This window comes from Phaeodactylum tricornutum, chromosome 19 (assembly GCF_000150955.2).
Source record: "Phaeodactylum tricornutum CCAP 1055/1 chromosome 19, whole genome shotgun sequence".
Lineage (NCBI taxonomy): Eukaryota > Bacillariophyta > Bacillariophyceae > Surirellales > Neidiaceae > Phaeodactylum > Phaeodactylum tricornutum.
In genome coordinates this window covers 401,778-413,785 of record NC_011687.1, presented here as the reverse complement: position 1 = coordinate 413,785, position 12,008 = coordinate 401,778, and the positions used below count along the sequence as shown (strand labels likewise).

General features: G+C 50.8%; 5 protein-coding genes across 5 annotated transcripts; 4 read left to right on the top strand and 1 right to left on the bottom strand.

The window, feature by feature from the left end:
- Positions 1–284: 284 nt before the first annotated feature.
- On the top strand, positions 285–1,076 carry PHATRDRAFT_39403 (predicted protein; the record flags this gene model as incomplete). Its single annotated transcript, XM_002183449.1, has 1 exon — positions 285–1,076. One exon carries the CDS (start codon positions 285–287, stop codon positions 1,074–1,076), a length of 792 nt encoding a protein of 263 aa, XP_002183485.1.
- Positions 1,077–1,875: 799 nt separating this feature from the next.
- ERD (early-response-to-dehydration protein) lies at positions 1,876–4,340 on the top strand (the record flags this gene model as incomplete). The annotated part of the gene is made up of 2 exons (XM_002183448.1): positions 1,876–3,353; positions 3,446–4,340. The coding sequence occupies 2 exons, from the start codon at positions 1,876–1,878 to the stop codon at positions 4,338–4,340; spliced, it is 2,373 nt and encodes a 790-aa protein (XP_002183484.1).
- An 88-nt stretch (positions 4,341–4,428) lies between these two features.
- Positions 4,429–5,895, bottom strand: PHATRDRAFT_48837 (predicted protein; the record flags this gene model as incomplete). The annotated part of the gene is made up of 1 exon (XM_002183318.1): positions 4,429–5,895. One exon carries the CDS (start codon positions 5,893–5,895, stop codon positions 4,429–4,431), a length of 1,467 nt encoding a protein of 488 aa, XP_002183354.1.
- A 456-nt stretch (positions 5,896–6,351) lies between these two features.
- PHATRDRAFT_15472 (predicted protein) lies at positions 6,352–6,957 on the top strand (the record flags this gene model as incomplete). Its single annotated transcript, XM_002183447.1, has 1 exon — positions 6,352–6,957. A coding segment is annotated over one exon (606 nt), but the record flags the coding sequence as incomplete, so codon positions are not given.
- A 3,774-nt stretch (positions 6,958–10,731) lies between these two features.
- PHATRDRAFT_54956 (hypothetical protein) lies at positions 10,732–11,626 on the top strand. Its single transcript, XM_002183446.1, has 2 exons — positions 10,732–10,941; positions 11,108–11,626. The coding sequence occupies exons 1-2, from the start codon at positions 10,786–10,788 to the stop codon at positions 11,453–11,455; spliced, it is 504 nt and encodes a 167-aa protein (XP_002183482.1). The 5' UTR covers positions 10,732–10,785; the 3' UTR covers positions 11,456–11,626.
- Positions 11,627–12,008: the final 382 nt, after the last annotated feature.

Sequence of the window (12,008 nt, the reverse complement as noted above, 5' to 3'; positions counted from 1 at the left end):
AAACTACAATGAATATAGGAGTAGACATCTCCTCGAATTCCGGTGCATTGTTCTATTTGGATTTATTACGTTTAATAGTAGCGGTCGGGTAATATGCCCGCTAGCTATACTATAGTTCTAACAACTTTTCCACCGTGGTGCTCGATGGGTGTGACGTTTTTATCGCTCGACGTGACGTGTCATGACGAAGATTCCTATAATGTAAAATTTAAGCACCGAGCGCTTCCTCCACCCATATGAGCAGTAAACTTGGGGACCACGATGAAAACCATTGACATAAATATATGACCTTCGTCTACTCCAAAGCCATACTGTTGTCTTTGAGCGTAACAATCCGATTCATCGAACCACCCCCGAAGGTGGCACCTTTGGTGCTGTCGAGCCACTCCGTACCTGGGCCGAAGCGCGTAACCACTCGTGGAAACGTCAGACGGTCATCTTGTTGGCGACGGATGCTTTTGTCGCGAATTTTACCTTCCGCTCTAGCTATGTTTACGCTATTTGCAATCAGCCGAAAATCTTTGACTCCACTTCCGGAGCAAACGTTATCGGCGCCGGCAAAAGTGCGCGAGTATCACACACCTCCCCAAGACGTGCATTACGGAGACAATACTTCGGTCTTTGGGAGAATTCTCAATGGCGAACTCCCGGCCTCAACCTTTGCTGAAAGTAATGATCTGTTCGCTTTCGAAGATGCTCATCCGCAAGCTCCGTTACACGCACTTATAATTTCCAAACGCTTTATCGGCAGCGTCTTTGATCTTGAGCTCTCTGATTTGAACTTGGTCAGATCTATGCGCGACATGGCCTACGAGCTTATCCGGGAGCGATACCCAGAGGCGCTTTCCAAGAAGGATTATATCCTCTGCTTTCATATTCCGCCTTTTAACAGTGTCGATCACATTCATTTACACGTATTGGCGCCCGCCTCGCGAATGCAAATGCTGTTTCGGTTCGTCAAGTACAATGTGCGCACACGATGGTGTACCGATGTGGATACGGTCATACGTAGGCTAGAGCAGGGCGAAGCTGCGGTGCCGTACCGCAATCCTCGCCCGTCGACCAAGTCTACTTAGTCCCGAAATTTGGACGAGATCAACATAAAGTGTAGGCAACGCTGGTTTTTGGAGATTGCTATATCTATTTGCGGTAATCGACCTTGCTTGATATTTTGTGACCAGTGGTGGCCTTCCTCTACTCAACATTCCTTGGAATATGTGGGTTGGCCTCGAAAACGCAAGACGAGGCGAGAACGTAAACATGCGCTTGGAGCGGGTGTGTTAGTGCGTTCAAATTTATTCTGATTCCGGGTCCGGAGGAAGTATGGTAGCTTTGCGAAAGTAAGACTTTACCTGTGTACTAGCATTATATCTCCAGAACGTTGCGGGTATGTCTTTACATAGTCGACCTTTATTGAATGTCACCGATTCAAGCATTGGCCAAGCCTCACAGTCAAGCTAACGGTATTGGCGATATTGCCCAAAGAAGATTCGAGACTCCGTCGAAGGTGTTCTCCAAAATCCCGTTCATATCCTGCTCAGCCAGCTGATAATCCCACAAACAGCCGTTGAACAGGTTTTGTATGGTTCCAGTACCGTACCGATTCTACATTGCCTCCTTTCGTATATGCCTTTTTGATTATTATGGAGCCCATACCCTTCAGTCATGATGCGGGACCGGATTGTTTATTGTCCAGTTTCGCCTATCCGGAAACCTTCGACGGATATTGCTGTTCCGTCCAGTACCGTGGACGGGACATCCTAGAATCGATTTCCGTACAAAACGAACAGTCGATTTCGTCTCATTCGAAGACTCAAGACAGCATCCCCCCTGCTATCATTCTCCGGAATATCCTTGCATCTCCACAGCATCATCATGGACGAAAGTTCGAGCACGGAAGTAGTCATTTCCTGGTCGGGTATCTGGGTGACAGGCCTGGTAAGTTTCGTCCAAGGGCTCGTCTTTTACAGCTTCTTCCGCTACCGGCGCGGCAAGGACGCTCCGGCGGAACAGTACGATTTGTACGAACCCCGGCAACACACGCGACAACATCGCTCCCCGCCTCCGTTTGCTGGATCCTGGTATAAGGCTGCGTGGAATGTCTCGCAGGAAGAAACTTTGCGCTGCGTGGGGTTGGATTCCTACATGTTTCTGCGCTTTTTGCGCTTGGGAGCCCGGATCTGCACCATGGGATGCGTGCTGGCGCTCGTACTCATCCCAACCTACGCCACGGGCGAAGAGCGGGGTAGGAGCACGCAACAATTTAATCAACTCACCTTGGCGAGGGTTTCGGCGGATTCCAAGCGACTCTGGGCCAGCTTGATTGCCTGGTGGATCTTCGTGGGTTTTGTCTTGTACGAGCTGTGGAACGAATGGGTCCTGTACGCGCACAATCGCTACGAATTCCTAGCCCGAGGAGATGTCGATATGCCCAAAGGATACCGCTACGCCGTACGAGTGGAGCAAATCCCTCCGGCCTACCGAACCGACCAAGCTCTCTTGGATTATTTCGAGAGACTCTTTCCGGGATCCGTAGAGCAAGCTACGGTCTTTTGGAAAACGGACAAATTACAAGCCTTGATTGATGAGAGACAAGTTACTATTGAAAAGTTGGAATCGGCCGTTGCCTTCACCCACGGCAAGCCCAACAAGCCACGCCCGAAGGTAAAGGTTGGTGCCACCATGGGTCTTTGCGGAGGCTCACCCACCGACGCGATCGAACACTACAAGATTGAAATTGACCGTTTGAACGAAGCCATTGATATGGAACGTTCCATGTTCGATTCGTCCGAGGCTGGAAAAGCAACAAGCTCCAAGAGGGTTGACGTAGACGATGGAAATATTGAGACTAGCTTTTCCGCTGAGGATCAGCACAGTGGCAAGGCCGATACTTCAACGGCATTTGTAACCTTTTCCAATCTTCGCACCAAGCAAGCAGCGGTACAGTGTGAGCTGACCGGCAACCCTGACAGCATGATCATCTTTCCCGCTCCCGACCCCAAAGGCGTTCTGTGGAAGAACATTTCTGTACCTCTACCGCAGCAAAAAATTCTGCAAGTCCAAGCCGCTGCTTTGTGGTTAGCTGGGATTCTCTTTTGGGCAGCCCCCGTTTCGTTTGTCACAAGCATTGCCAATCTCAACTCCATTTTGGAGTCAATCGGTGTGGACTCGGCAAACCCCGACGCCTTTTGGTATGGTTTAGTCAGTGGTTTGTTGCCTGTCATTGCTCTCGCCATCCTCATGGCGGTCCTGTATATGGCGATTGTTGCAGCAGCGAAGCAATTCGTTCGTTACAAGAGTATGGCTGAAGTTGACGCCTACGCGCTCTACTGGCATCAATTGTTTCAATTTGCGTAAGTAAATGCAGTGCGTTCTCAAGTCGAAGCTCGTTGAGTATCGACTTCCTCTCACATTTTTCAACTGTCTCCCTTTCATTGCTTTTCAGAAACTTGTGGTTGATTTTGATTGGAGGGAGCGTCTTCAATCAAATTGATGCCTTGATTTCCGATTTCAACATCAGTGCCATCGTTGACATTATCGCGTCAGCCTTGCCAGGGGCCTCCGTCTTCTTCGTCAACATGATGCTTGTCTCGTCCTTTGGTTCCTTTGGAATGGAGCTCTCCATGCTTCCTACCTATGGAATCAAACTGATCATGCAGATGATTCAACCCGAGGCGATGCGTACACAGCGGCAGTTGGACCAAGGAAAAGAGCCACCCTCGCTTGAATGGGGACAGAAGGTCCCACCCGTGGTTTTTATGTTTCTCGTCGTAGTCCTTTACATGCCGATCGTCCCACTCATGGAGGTCTTTGGTTTGATCTATTTTGCCGGCAGCTACTTGGTCATGAAGCATCAATGCCTACACGTGTATGCCCAAGAGTTTGAAGGCGGTGGTGACGCTACCTGGCAGAAACTTTTCGGCTTTTTGATTGCCTGTTTGTACATGGGTGAAGTTATCTTCATTGCGTACATGGGAATCAAAGAGGCCCCGGCTCAGGGTGTCCTCGGATTTTTCCCCTTGGTGGGGACCATTATCATGCAAGCGGTCTTGAAACGAAACATTATCCAACCGCTGGCCAATCTGTCGCTCGAGGTGGCCGCCACGGTGGATATTGAAGATGGCGAGCTCGATACCACTACAGGCGAAACTGGTAAGCTGTACGGTATGCCAGCGTTGGACCCGGATCAGGAAGAACGTGGTCCCATGCCGTACCGTCGTGACGGAACCCACAGTGACGGCACTGGCGATATGAATATGGAACAAGGGACGGAAACGGGATTGGAAGACGTTAGACTGGATGATACCAAGCCAGGATCGGACAAGCGTCGTTTCGTTTAGGCTACGGAGCGTTGAATTACATCATTTCTAATTGAGTAAATATATGGGATTGTGCGTAGTGGATATCCTTTTTATTTGTACTAGCAGTTCAACTTGGTTTTGGCACCGAATAGCCAAACAATTCCATGATCTGTGGATCCAGAATCTGCCTGGCTTGTTCCAATTCCTCCAAAGACAGATTCCGGACGCGCTGCGATGGCGTGCCGTGCTTGATCATGGCTGACACCATATTGGACTGAGCCCGGAATGTTTTGACGTGTTCCCATTTGCTCCGGTCGACGACGTAGTAAAAAGTACCGGGAGTAGTCCACGTCGCCCCCACACAAGATTGAATTGCCCGTAGGACTTGCTGTGGTCGCCACAACAAGTCTTCGAACCGAACGATGAGTCGGGGATTTTCGTGTTGCCAATAATCCCGGTACCAGTCGTTCCAGAGATGCCAGAGACTGTCCCAATGGTGTCCACCAGTCATGTGTGGAATGAGCACGGGTTCTCGCCAATCGGGACAGTGTACCGTCCGACCTCGCCAGCGGACCAGATACGGTTGCTGACACATGGACTGACTCCAGGAGAGCGGGTCCCGAATCATGACAATCGGCAAAACGTGTGCTTTCGTCACATTGGCGTACAGATCCACCGTATGATGATTCCGCAGTCGAGCAAACCAGTGTTTGTCCCAGGGCACTTGCGTCAGAATTCCTTGTCGATTGGAATCCTTCCCGTCCCGATGAATCGGTGCCTCGCCCCGGAAGGGTAGGAGAAGGTTCGCGCGGAGGTAGTACGTCAACGCGTTGGTTCCCGTGTTGAAGAGTCCGGCGGCGCCGAGGTATGCGTCACGGAGGGGGACAGTGTCACGGAACCACCGACAAGACGCCTCATCCAGACCAACAATGGGGACGTCATCGCCGTACAAGTCCGTCACGTCCCGCCACGAGGGCAAGAGCGTTATCACGCGGGGATCCACGTCGGTGATTCCGGCTTGGCGGAGCATGCGCAGAATCGGTTCCTTGTCCGCGCGATTGGGATCTGGGAGAGCGGGACTGGTCGCATTCGCTTTCGCCAAGAGCGATTCCGGCAAATCGGTAAGATCTTCCAGGCGCACCCGCGTAATGGCCTTGACCACGGCTCGACCACGTTTGTTGTACTTAATGTACTGTTGTGTGGTGTTGAAGGCCACCGTCTCGACGGATCTATCATACTGCGGTGAGACGAAATCATTCCGTTTACCGTCGATGACAGTACTGGAATAGTGTGGATTGCTTGCTCCGGTATGGTTCCCGCCTTGATTCTCGTGAATTGGAGGGGCGTAGGCGCCGTTACCGTTGCTGACATCGCCATAACGGAAGCAGTAAAAGACGTAAAAACACCAGAGAGCAGTGAATATAATCCGGAAGGGATGACACAGGAAATGCGTTGCTCGAAGGAGACTTCGTCGCCGTATTGGATGCTGACGCCGTTCCGGCAATACCATGGTCCGACAACGACTATGTCGCTTCCAGAATACTCCTAACAGTAAGTCAAATTCCAACGTTCCCCCCAAAGACGATACAGTCATGTTTCGGTGTCGATTCACGGAAGGGAGAGAAACTCTCGATTTGCATATACATCTAAACCCCAGCCTTAACACACTTCGAGAGATCGACCAATGCAACAATGCCTCGTGGAATCGATCCACCACTTTCGGCTACGCGAAACGGTATGTGGACTCTCTAGCAAACTGTCAGAAAGACCCTTTCGCATTTCCGCATTGCAAGCGGTGTTGACCATGACGAGGCTCGGACGACAATCCTTGCTGACTTCAGCGTTCCTTTTCTACGCATGTCTCTTTCTAGAGGGTGTCGTTTGCAAGGGTAAGACATTTATAGAACGGATGAATAGGAAAGGATGGAATTTCGTCGAAATTCTCGAGCCGGGCAAAACGCTCTCGTTACGTGGTCATCGTTGCGGTTATCTCGCGAGCTTTCGTTGAAAATTCTGTCAGAGAAACCTTCACTCACAGCGTCTCCTCGTTACAGATGACGAGTTGGTCACGTGTGGTTCAGTCATCAAAATATCCCACGTCGACACCGGTTACTATTTGAATTCGGAGCCCAAGAATCTCAATTCCGGAAGCGGCCAGCAGCTCGTCACCTTTGTCGCGGATCCGGGGACACAGAATACGCTCTGGTGGCTCCGACCCGCCCATCACGGAGGACCGTCCGAGTACACCGATAAGGGCGACGCTGCCTCGTGCCAATTGGCCCAACCCGTACCGTGCGGCTCCATGTTCCGCCTCACGCACACGGACACGCTCAAGAACCTGCACTCGCACGGCGTCAAATCCGTCCTTTCACAACAACAGGAAGTATCCGCCTACGGAAAAGGCGACGGGAATGGAGATGGGGGCGATAACTGGATGGTCGAGTGTGCAGGGCACTACTGGAAAAGGGACGAAGCCGTACGCTTTTTTCACATTGATACCCAGAAGTATCTGGGGACCGCCTCCAACGTGGAATTCAACGAGAGTACCTGCGGAAGACAATGCCCGATTATGGGACACCTGGAAGCCTTTGGACGAGCCAGTACGGATAAGTATACCACACTCAAGGTAGAGCAAGGCATTCATCTATCTATGTAGCGGCCTGGTTGCCACGGAGACGAGAAAGTCAACGGAAGAAACCCGTAGGATTCTGTATGCAGCACCAGCATATTTGTGTAGGCCTAGTAGGGACACTTACCGTACCAGCCTGTGATCGTGGTATTTAATCTACATTTCTAGGAAAGGATACTAGCCCGACCAAACCCAAAACAAGAGTCGCCATAGTTAATGGGGCCTGCGTCCCGGCCACGAGAGCCCCGAGCAAATATCCGGCATTGTTCCCGGCAGCTGTTTCCGTGTCCAACAACACTGCGTCCATTCGTGTGAGACTCGCATCATCGTCATCGGACGACTCCGCTATCACCCACCACGGTAAATCTGACGATGCCCGACGATCAATGTCTGCCAACACGGAAGTGGTGGTGTCGCCGTCTAACTCTAAACTGGCGGCTAGACTCCGGACTTGCGATTGCAAATCGCCCGGCAACCACAATAGGTCCAATGGTCGCTTGCGTTTGGACTTGCGTCCACGCTGGACCTTGATACGTTCGTGATTACGGTCACTCTCGCTCTGAAGGACATCACCGCTCGATCTCGACCCCCGCATCATTTGTCGAGCAACTTCGTGCAGCGAGGAGCCCCTACTGAAGGATTGCTGCCACAGACGAACGTCTGCTGGAACGGTCGCATCGTCGTCTCCGCGTACGTGACTGAAAGCTTGATATCCAGTTACAAGGTCCATCCCTTCTTGACGATCGGCATCCAAAAAATTATTGAGGTAGTAGCGTTGGAGGGAATTCATCCCATCGTCCAACGCCCCCTTTTTCGTGCGCTGGCCCGTCCGGGTAAAGTCGCCCTTGAGAGCCGGTGTGCCCGCGTACAAACGAGCAATAGCGTCGGCATTGTCCGCCCACAGTAGACGGTGCGCAATTTCACCATCGGCCCACGGTAAGGTCATGGGCTTTTGACGAAACGCTGTCCGGAAAGATTCAGGCAAGAACGACGCTGACGAGGTATGATCTTCCTTTAGCTGATGAAACAACACGTACCTCCCGAAGAGACTCTGCACAACATTTGTACGATCCAAACAATCCATGCAGTTTGTTCGAATGACGCCCGTCTGCAGCTTTTCTGTTCGTATTGTTCCGTCTTCCTGCGGCACCCCCCGAAAATAGCCCTGTTCTTTCAATGCTGGCTTGACCTGATTCAGCAGAGTAATCAAACGATCCCATCGACCGTGCTTGACTAACGCATGAAAGTCGTACCATACGTGCTCTATCAAAGAACGGTGCAACCACGGATACTCTGGATCTGGTTGCATCGTGTAGACATCGAGCACAGCCTGAAGGACGGCATCCATCGCTCTCCCCAGTCTTCCCTGATCACTCTTTTTATCAATCAAATTCACCAAGACCAAACCAGCGTGCTTCCGATCTATTGACAGTTTGGTCGTCACATTGGCCGTGAAATTGGAGCGCTGATTCGCTGGTGGTGTTGTGCGTACCGGAAGAAGAATGTACCGGCGCCCCTGATCGACCAAGTGCTCCCGGACGGCACGCGCTTGGGCTAATGGATCCGTACCGATTCGGACGCGTGGTCGATAGGCTTTGATATCGGTAGGACTACTCCACCGTAAAGGGATACTACCCCGTGTTTGTACATGACTGCAAAGCGCGGCCAACCGTTGAACTGACGCTGTGGAGTTGCCCTTGCCATCCTTCGTTTGGGTATCACAGTCTATCTCTCGCTGCCGGAGAACAACGATTTGTTCGGTTTCGGCATAGTTCGCCACGTTACCAGTTTGGTCAGCTCCCCTTCTAGTAAATCGTGTGCCCGCCCGTAATCGACTCCGACGAGTTATCAGGATTTGATCGTACGAGCAAGTCTGGTGATTCATCTCCGTCGTCGTCAAATTGGTCTGGACACCGCAAAAAGCGGACGTTACAGGAACGGCGTGAGACAGTAACACTTGGCTGCAAGGATCTTGGCGTCGATCCAATAAAGGCTCCAGTACAGCTTGGTTCCAAAAAAAACGAGAGTCAGGAAACGTTTCCGTCGTATTTGAATCTGTAACCTGCCACCACGGAACATGTCTCCCGTTTGTGCTGGTGTAGTTCACATCTTCGCCTTGCTTTTGATTGCCGCGATGCTTTTGCGCCAGCTCCACACTTTGCTGTAGACTGCGCGTTATATCTGGCAATATTTTGCCCTGGGAAAAATACCATTCGTGATGCTTCAAGGCTTGCCGCAGTAATTGTAATTGCCTATATTCTTCTTGCCGCTGTGACCTGGTCAAAACATGTTGCGCATTTGCCACATGCTGCAAACGTAACTCATCAATTCTGCGGAGAGTCCACTGCTCCGTATCGTTCCCTCCGGTCGGCGCAGTGTGGTAGACAGGCGTAGATTTTTTGATCCATACCCACACATGGCCGGACGGTAGTTCGTAAGCCCCGTACAAGCCTTCCACCGATATCCACTTGGTCGTCTCATTTAATTGCAAAACGGCTTGGAAGGATTCATTCTCCACGGATTGGAGGTGTAGGTCGGGACCGATTTGTACAGTGGCGTTGTGTGTGGCACTAAAGACTTTGAGCGCCGACTGGTGTCCCGAATTTTTACCGAGTTGAGTGTGCTGTTCCGCTGACGGAATTGGTACCGGGCGGACCCATAGAGTGGCGACGTCAGATTCCGACGAAGGACCACTATCGAGGTGCTTCTTGGAGCTACCGTAGCCGGTTAGCTTGGTGGTGGTAAAGGCGGTCGAGGAGCCACCGTTGTTAGCCAATCGCCGTTTCAGTACTCGCTTGTCTTCGCTCCGCTCCACAGACGAGGGGAGAGGACTGGTGAAATAATCACGAACATTCTTGCCCACCTTTTTGTTGCTGCTGAACGAGTTTTGGTTACAAGCAACGAGTAACACTTGATGTTGCAACAAAACAGAGCCCGAAAGTAGCAGGACCCATGCCAAACCCCGGCGACCGATGCGACATCGCCGTCGCTTCTGACGTCGTGCGAATCCTTCGGGTTCCCTCACTTCCGTCTTATGTGAAACAGTGGACTGCATACGGCGAATTGAGTGGATTTCGGGTAAAGTATGTTTGTAGGAGACCGATCCAGAATCGAGGCGATAGTGAAGGGTATCCAGAAGCCCCCAACTTTCTACTGCGGTAAAAGACGAATTTCTTGGGCGACCACTGTTTCTATAGAGACGCCGCCTGAGTATGAATGTACATAATGGTGGTTTCCGAAAGAGTGAGGTCGACTACGAGTAAAAGTCGCTCTCTCAAGTGTTTGATATGGGCTGAAGCGTCCACCATCGAGGGATGAAGGAAGAGGAAAAAGTCGGCGGCCAAAGCGACATTTCAAAAACCGACGCGTGGTGGTCATCTCTCACAGTCAAGTTAATCCTTCCAAGGTTGGGCCAGGTTTACACTGTTCGATGGGTGTACTTCTCACTTTTCAGATTCCCTTATTTTTCGAGAGTACAAGGGCCTACATTAGACGGAAGTTCAAGTCGTTCTTGTTATCTTCATTCCATAGTGTGACGTTTCATGGGATATTGAAGAACAGAAACGTAGAAAGATCGGCACGTTTCTCGCCAATGTGTCTCTCTTCCCGGCGCGAACAAAATTCCAAGGTTGATGGCATTCTCAATTAACAGTCAAGCCTGCGCAAGCGCGAAATAAAATCCAGACGTTGCTTCCAAGACGGAACCGAGCCTTCCGAAAGTGGAACCTGGATTGCTCGCCCCGCTGCTTCATCCGAAGCAAGAAGGCGTGACATCTCCACTCTTTGGAAAGTGATTCCGTCACGCACGGTGCTTTCGCTTCGGTAGCGACCAGCCACAAGATTGTTTCATCCGCAATGGAAAAGTACCGGCTGATCCAGGAAAGCAAGGCGGATGAACACGATTTGGCCCATGGCGCGAATGCTGCCTCGTCAATGCTCGAATTTCCAGAAGTCCGCATCACGCAGCAAGGAAAGCCACGTAACTACATATCGTACGCCATGAATTTGTTTGTAAGTCTCACTAGCGATTGCGTGCGTTTGGGCGGGCGATTCCCGTGGGTGAGATTTCGCCGCATCCTTAGTTCGACAGGTCACAGTGCAGTCAAACACTTTCAAACAACTAGCTTAGCGCCACATCGAGGTTTGTACTCACTGATTTTTCATGGTTCACCTGCAGTCGGACGGCTCGCCAACAATTGTGCTCAAAGCAATGGGAAAGGCCATCAACAAGGCAGTAACGATCGCAGAAATTCTTAAACGCAAAATGTTTCTGCACCAGATCAACAGTTTGAGTTCCGTCGAAATGATTGATGTATACGAGCCGGTCGAAGAAGGTTTGGACTTGGTCACTAACCGTCGCTTTGTATCGTGCATGAAAATCATCCTTTCCTTGGAACGACTCGACAGTTCTCATTCTGGCTATCAAACACCCCTGGCTCGGGAGGAGATGCATCCTGGAGATTATCATCCGACCGTTGGTTCGAGCAAAACATCCGCTACACCAATGATTTCATCAAATGGATGAGCTTTCCAAAAGATTCTACCCTCCGCAAGAAAACCGGTCGCAAAGCTCTCGTTCTTGAACTCACTTTAGCTTCCCGCCATCATTGGTGAGCGTGAAAGCTTGTTCTCACTGCCGCAATCAAAACGACGAGACCTATTAAGCAAACCTAGCACTTTGAGTATTTATCTTTGCCTCTGTACTGAAGGGCACTGCGGAACATTCACTATCTTTTCTCTTCTGGCAGGAGGCAACTTGTCGCTAGACATTGCCATGCCAATTGCTGCACTCGGCTTAATTTGTCATGCAGATGAAAATCATAACTCTGCTCCGAAACAAAGTTGACGCCTTCATTTCCCGAATGTTGCTGTCTGTCGCCAAACTCTTCTGAATATGGGGTATCTCTCAATCGATTGAAAATTGCCTCTCTAGTCAATTGTATTTTTGGCCTGTCTTGACTGCGAGGAGACCTCGCTTTTCCATCCGTAGTGGGTTCGTTCTAACATGCATTTTCCGCCAGGCACACTCCTGACAATGAGGTAGGTGTTTGCTTACCGAAAACGATTACAGTACCGTT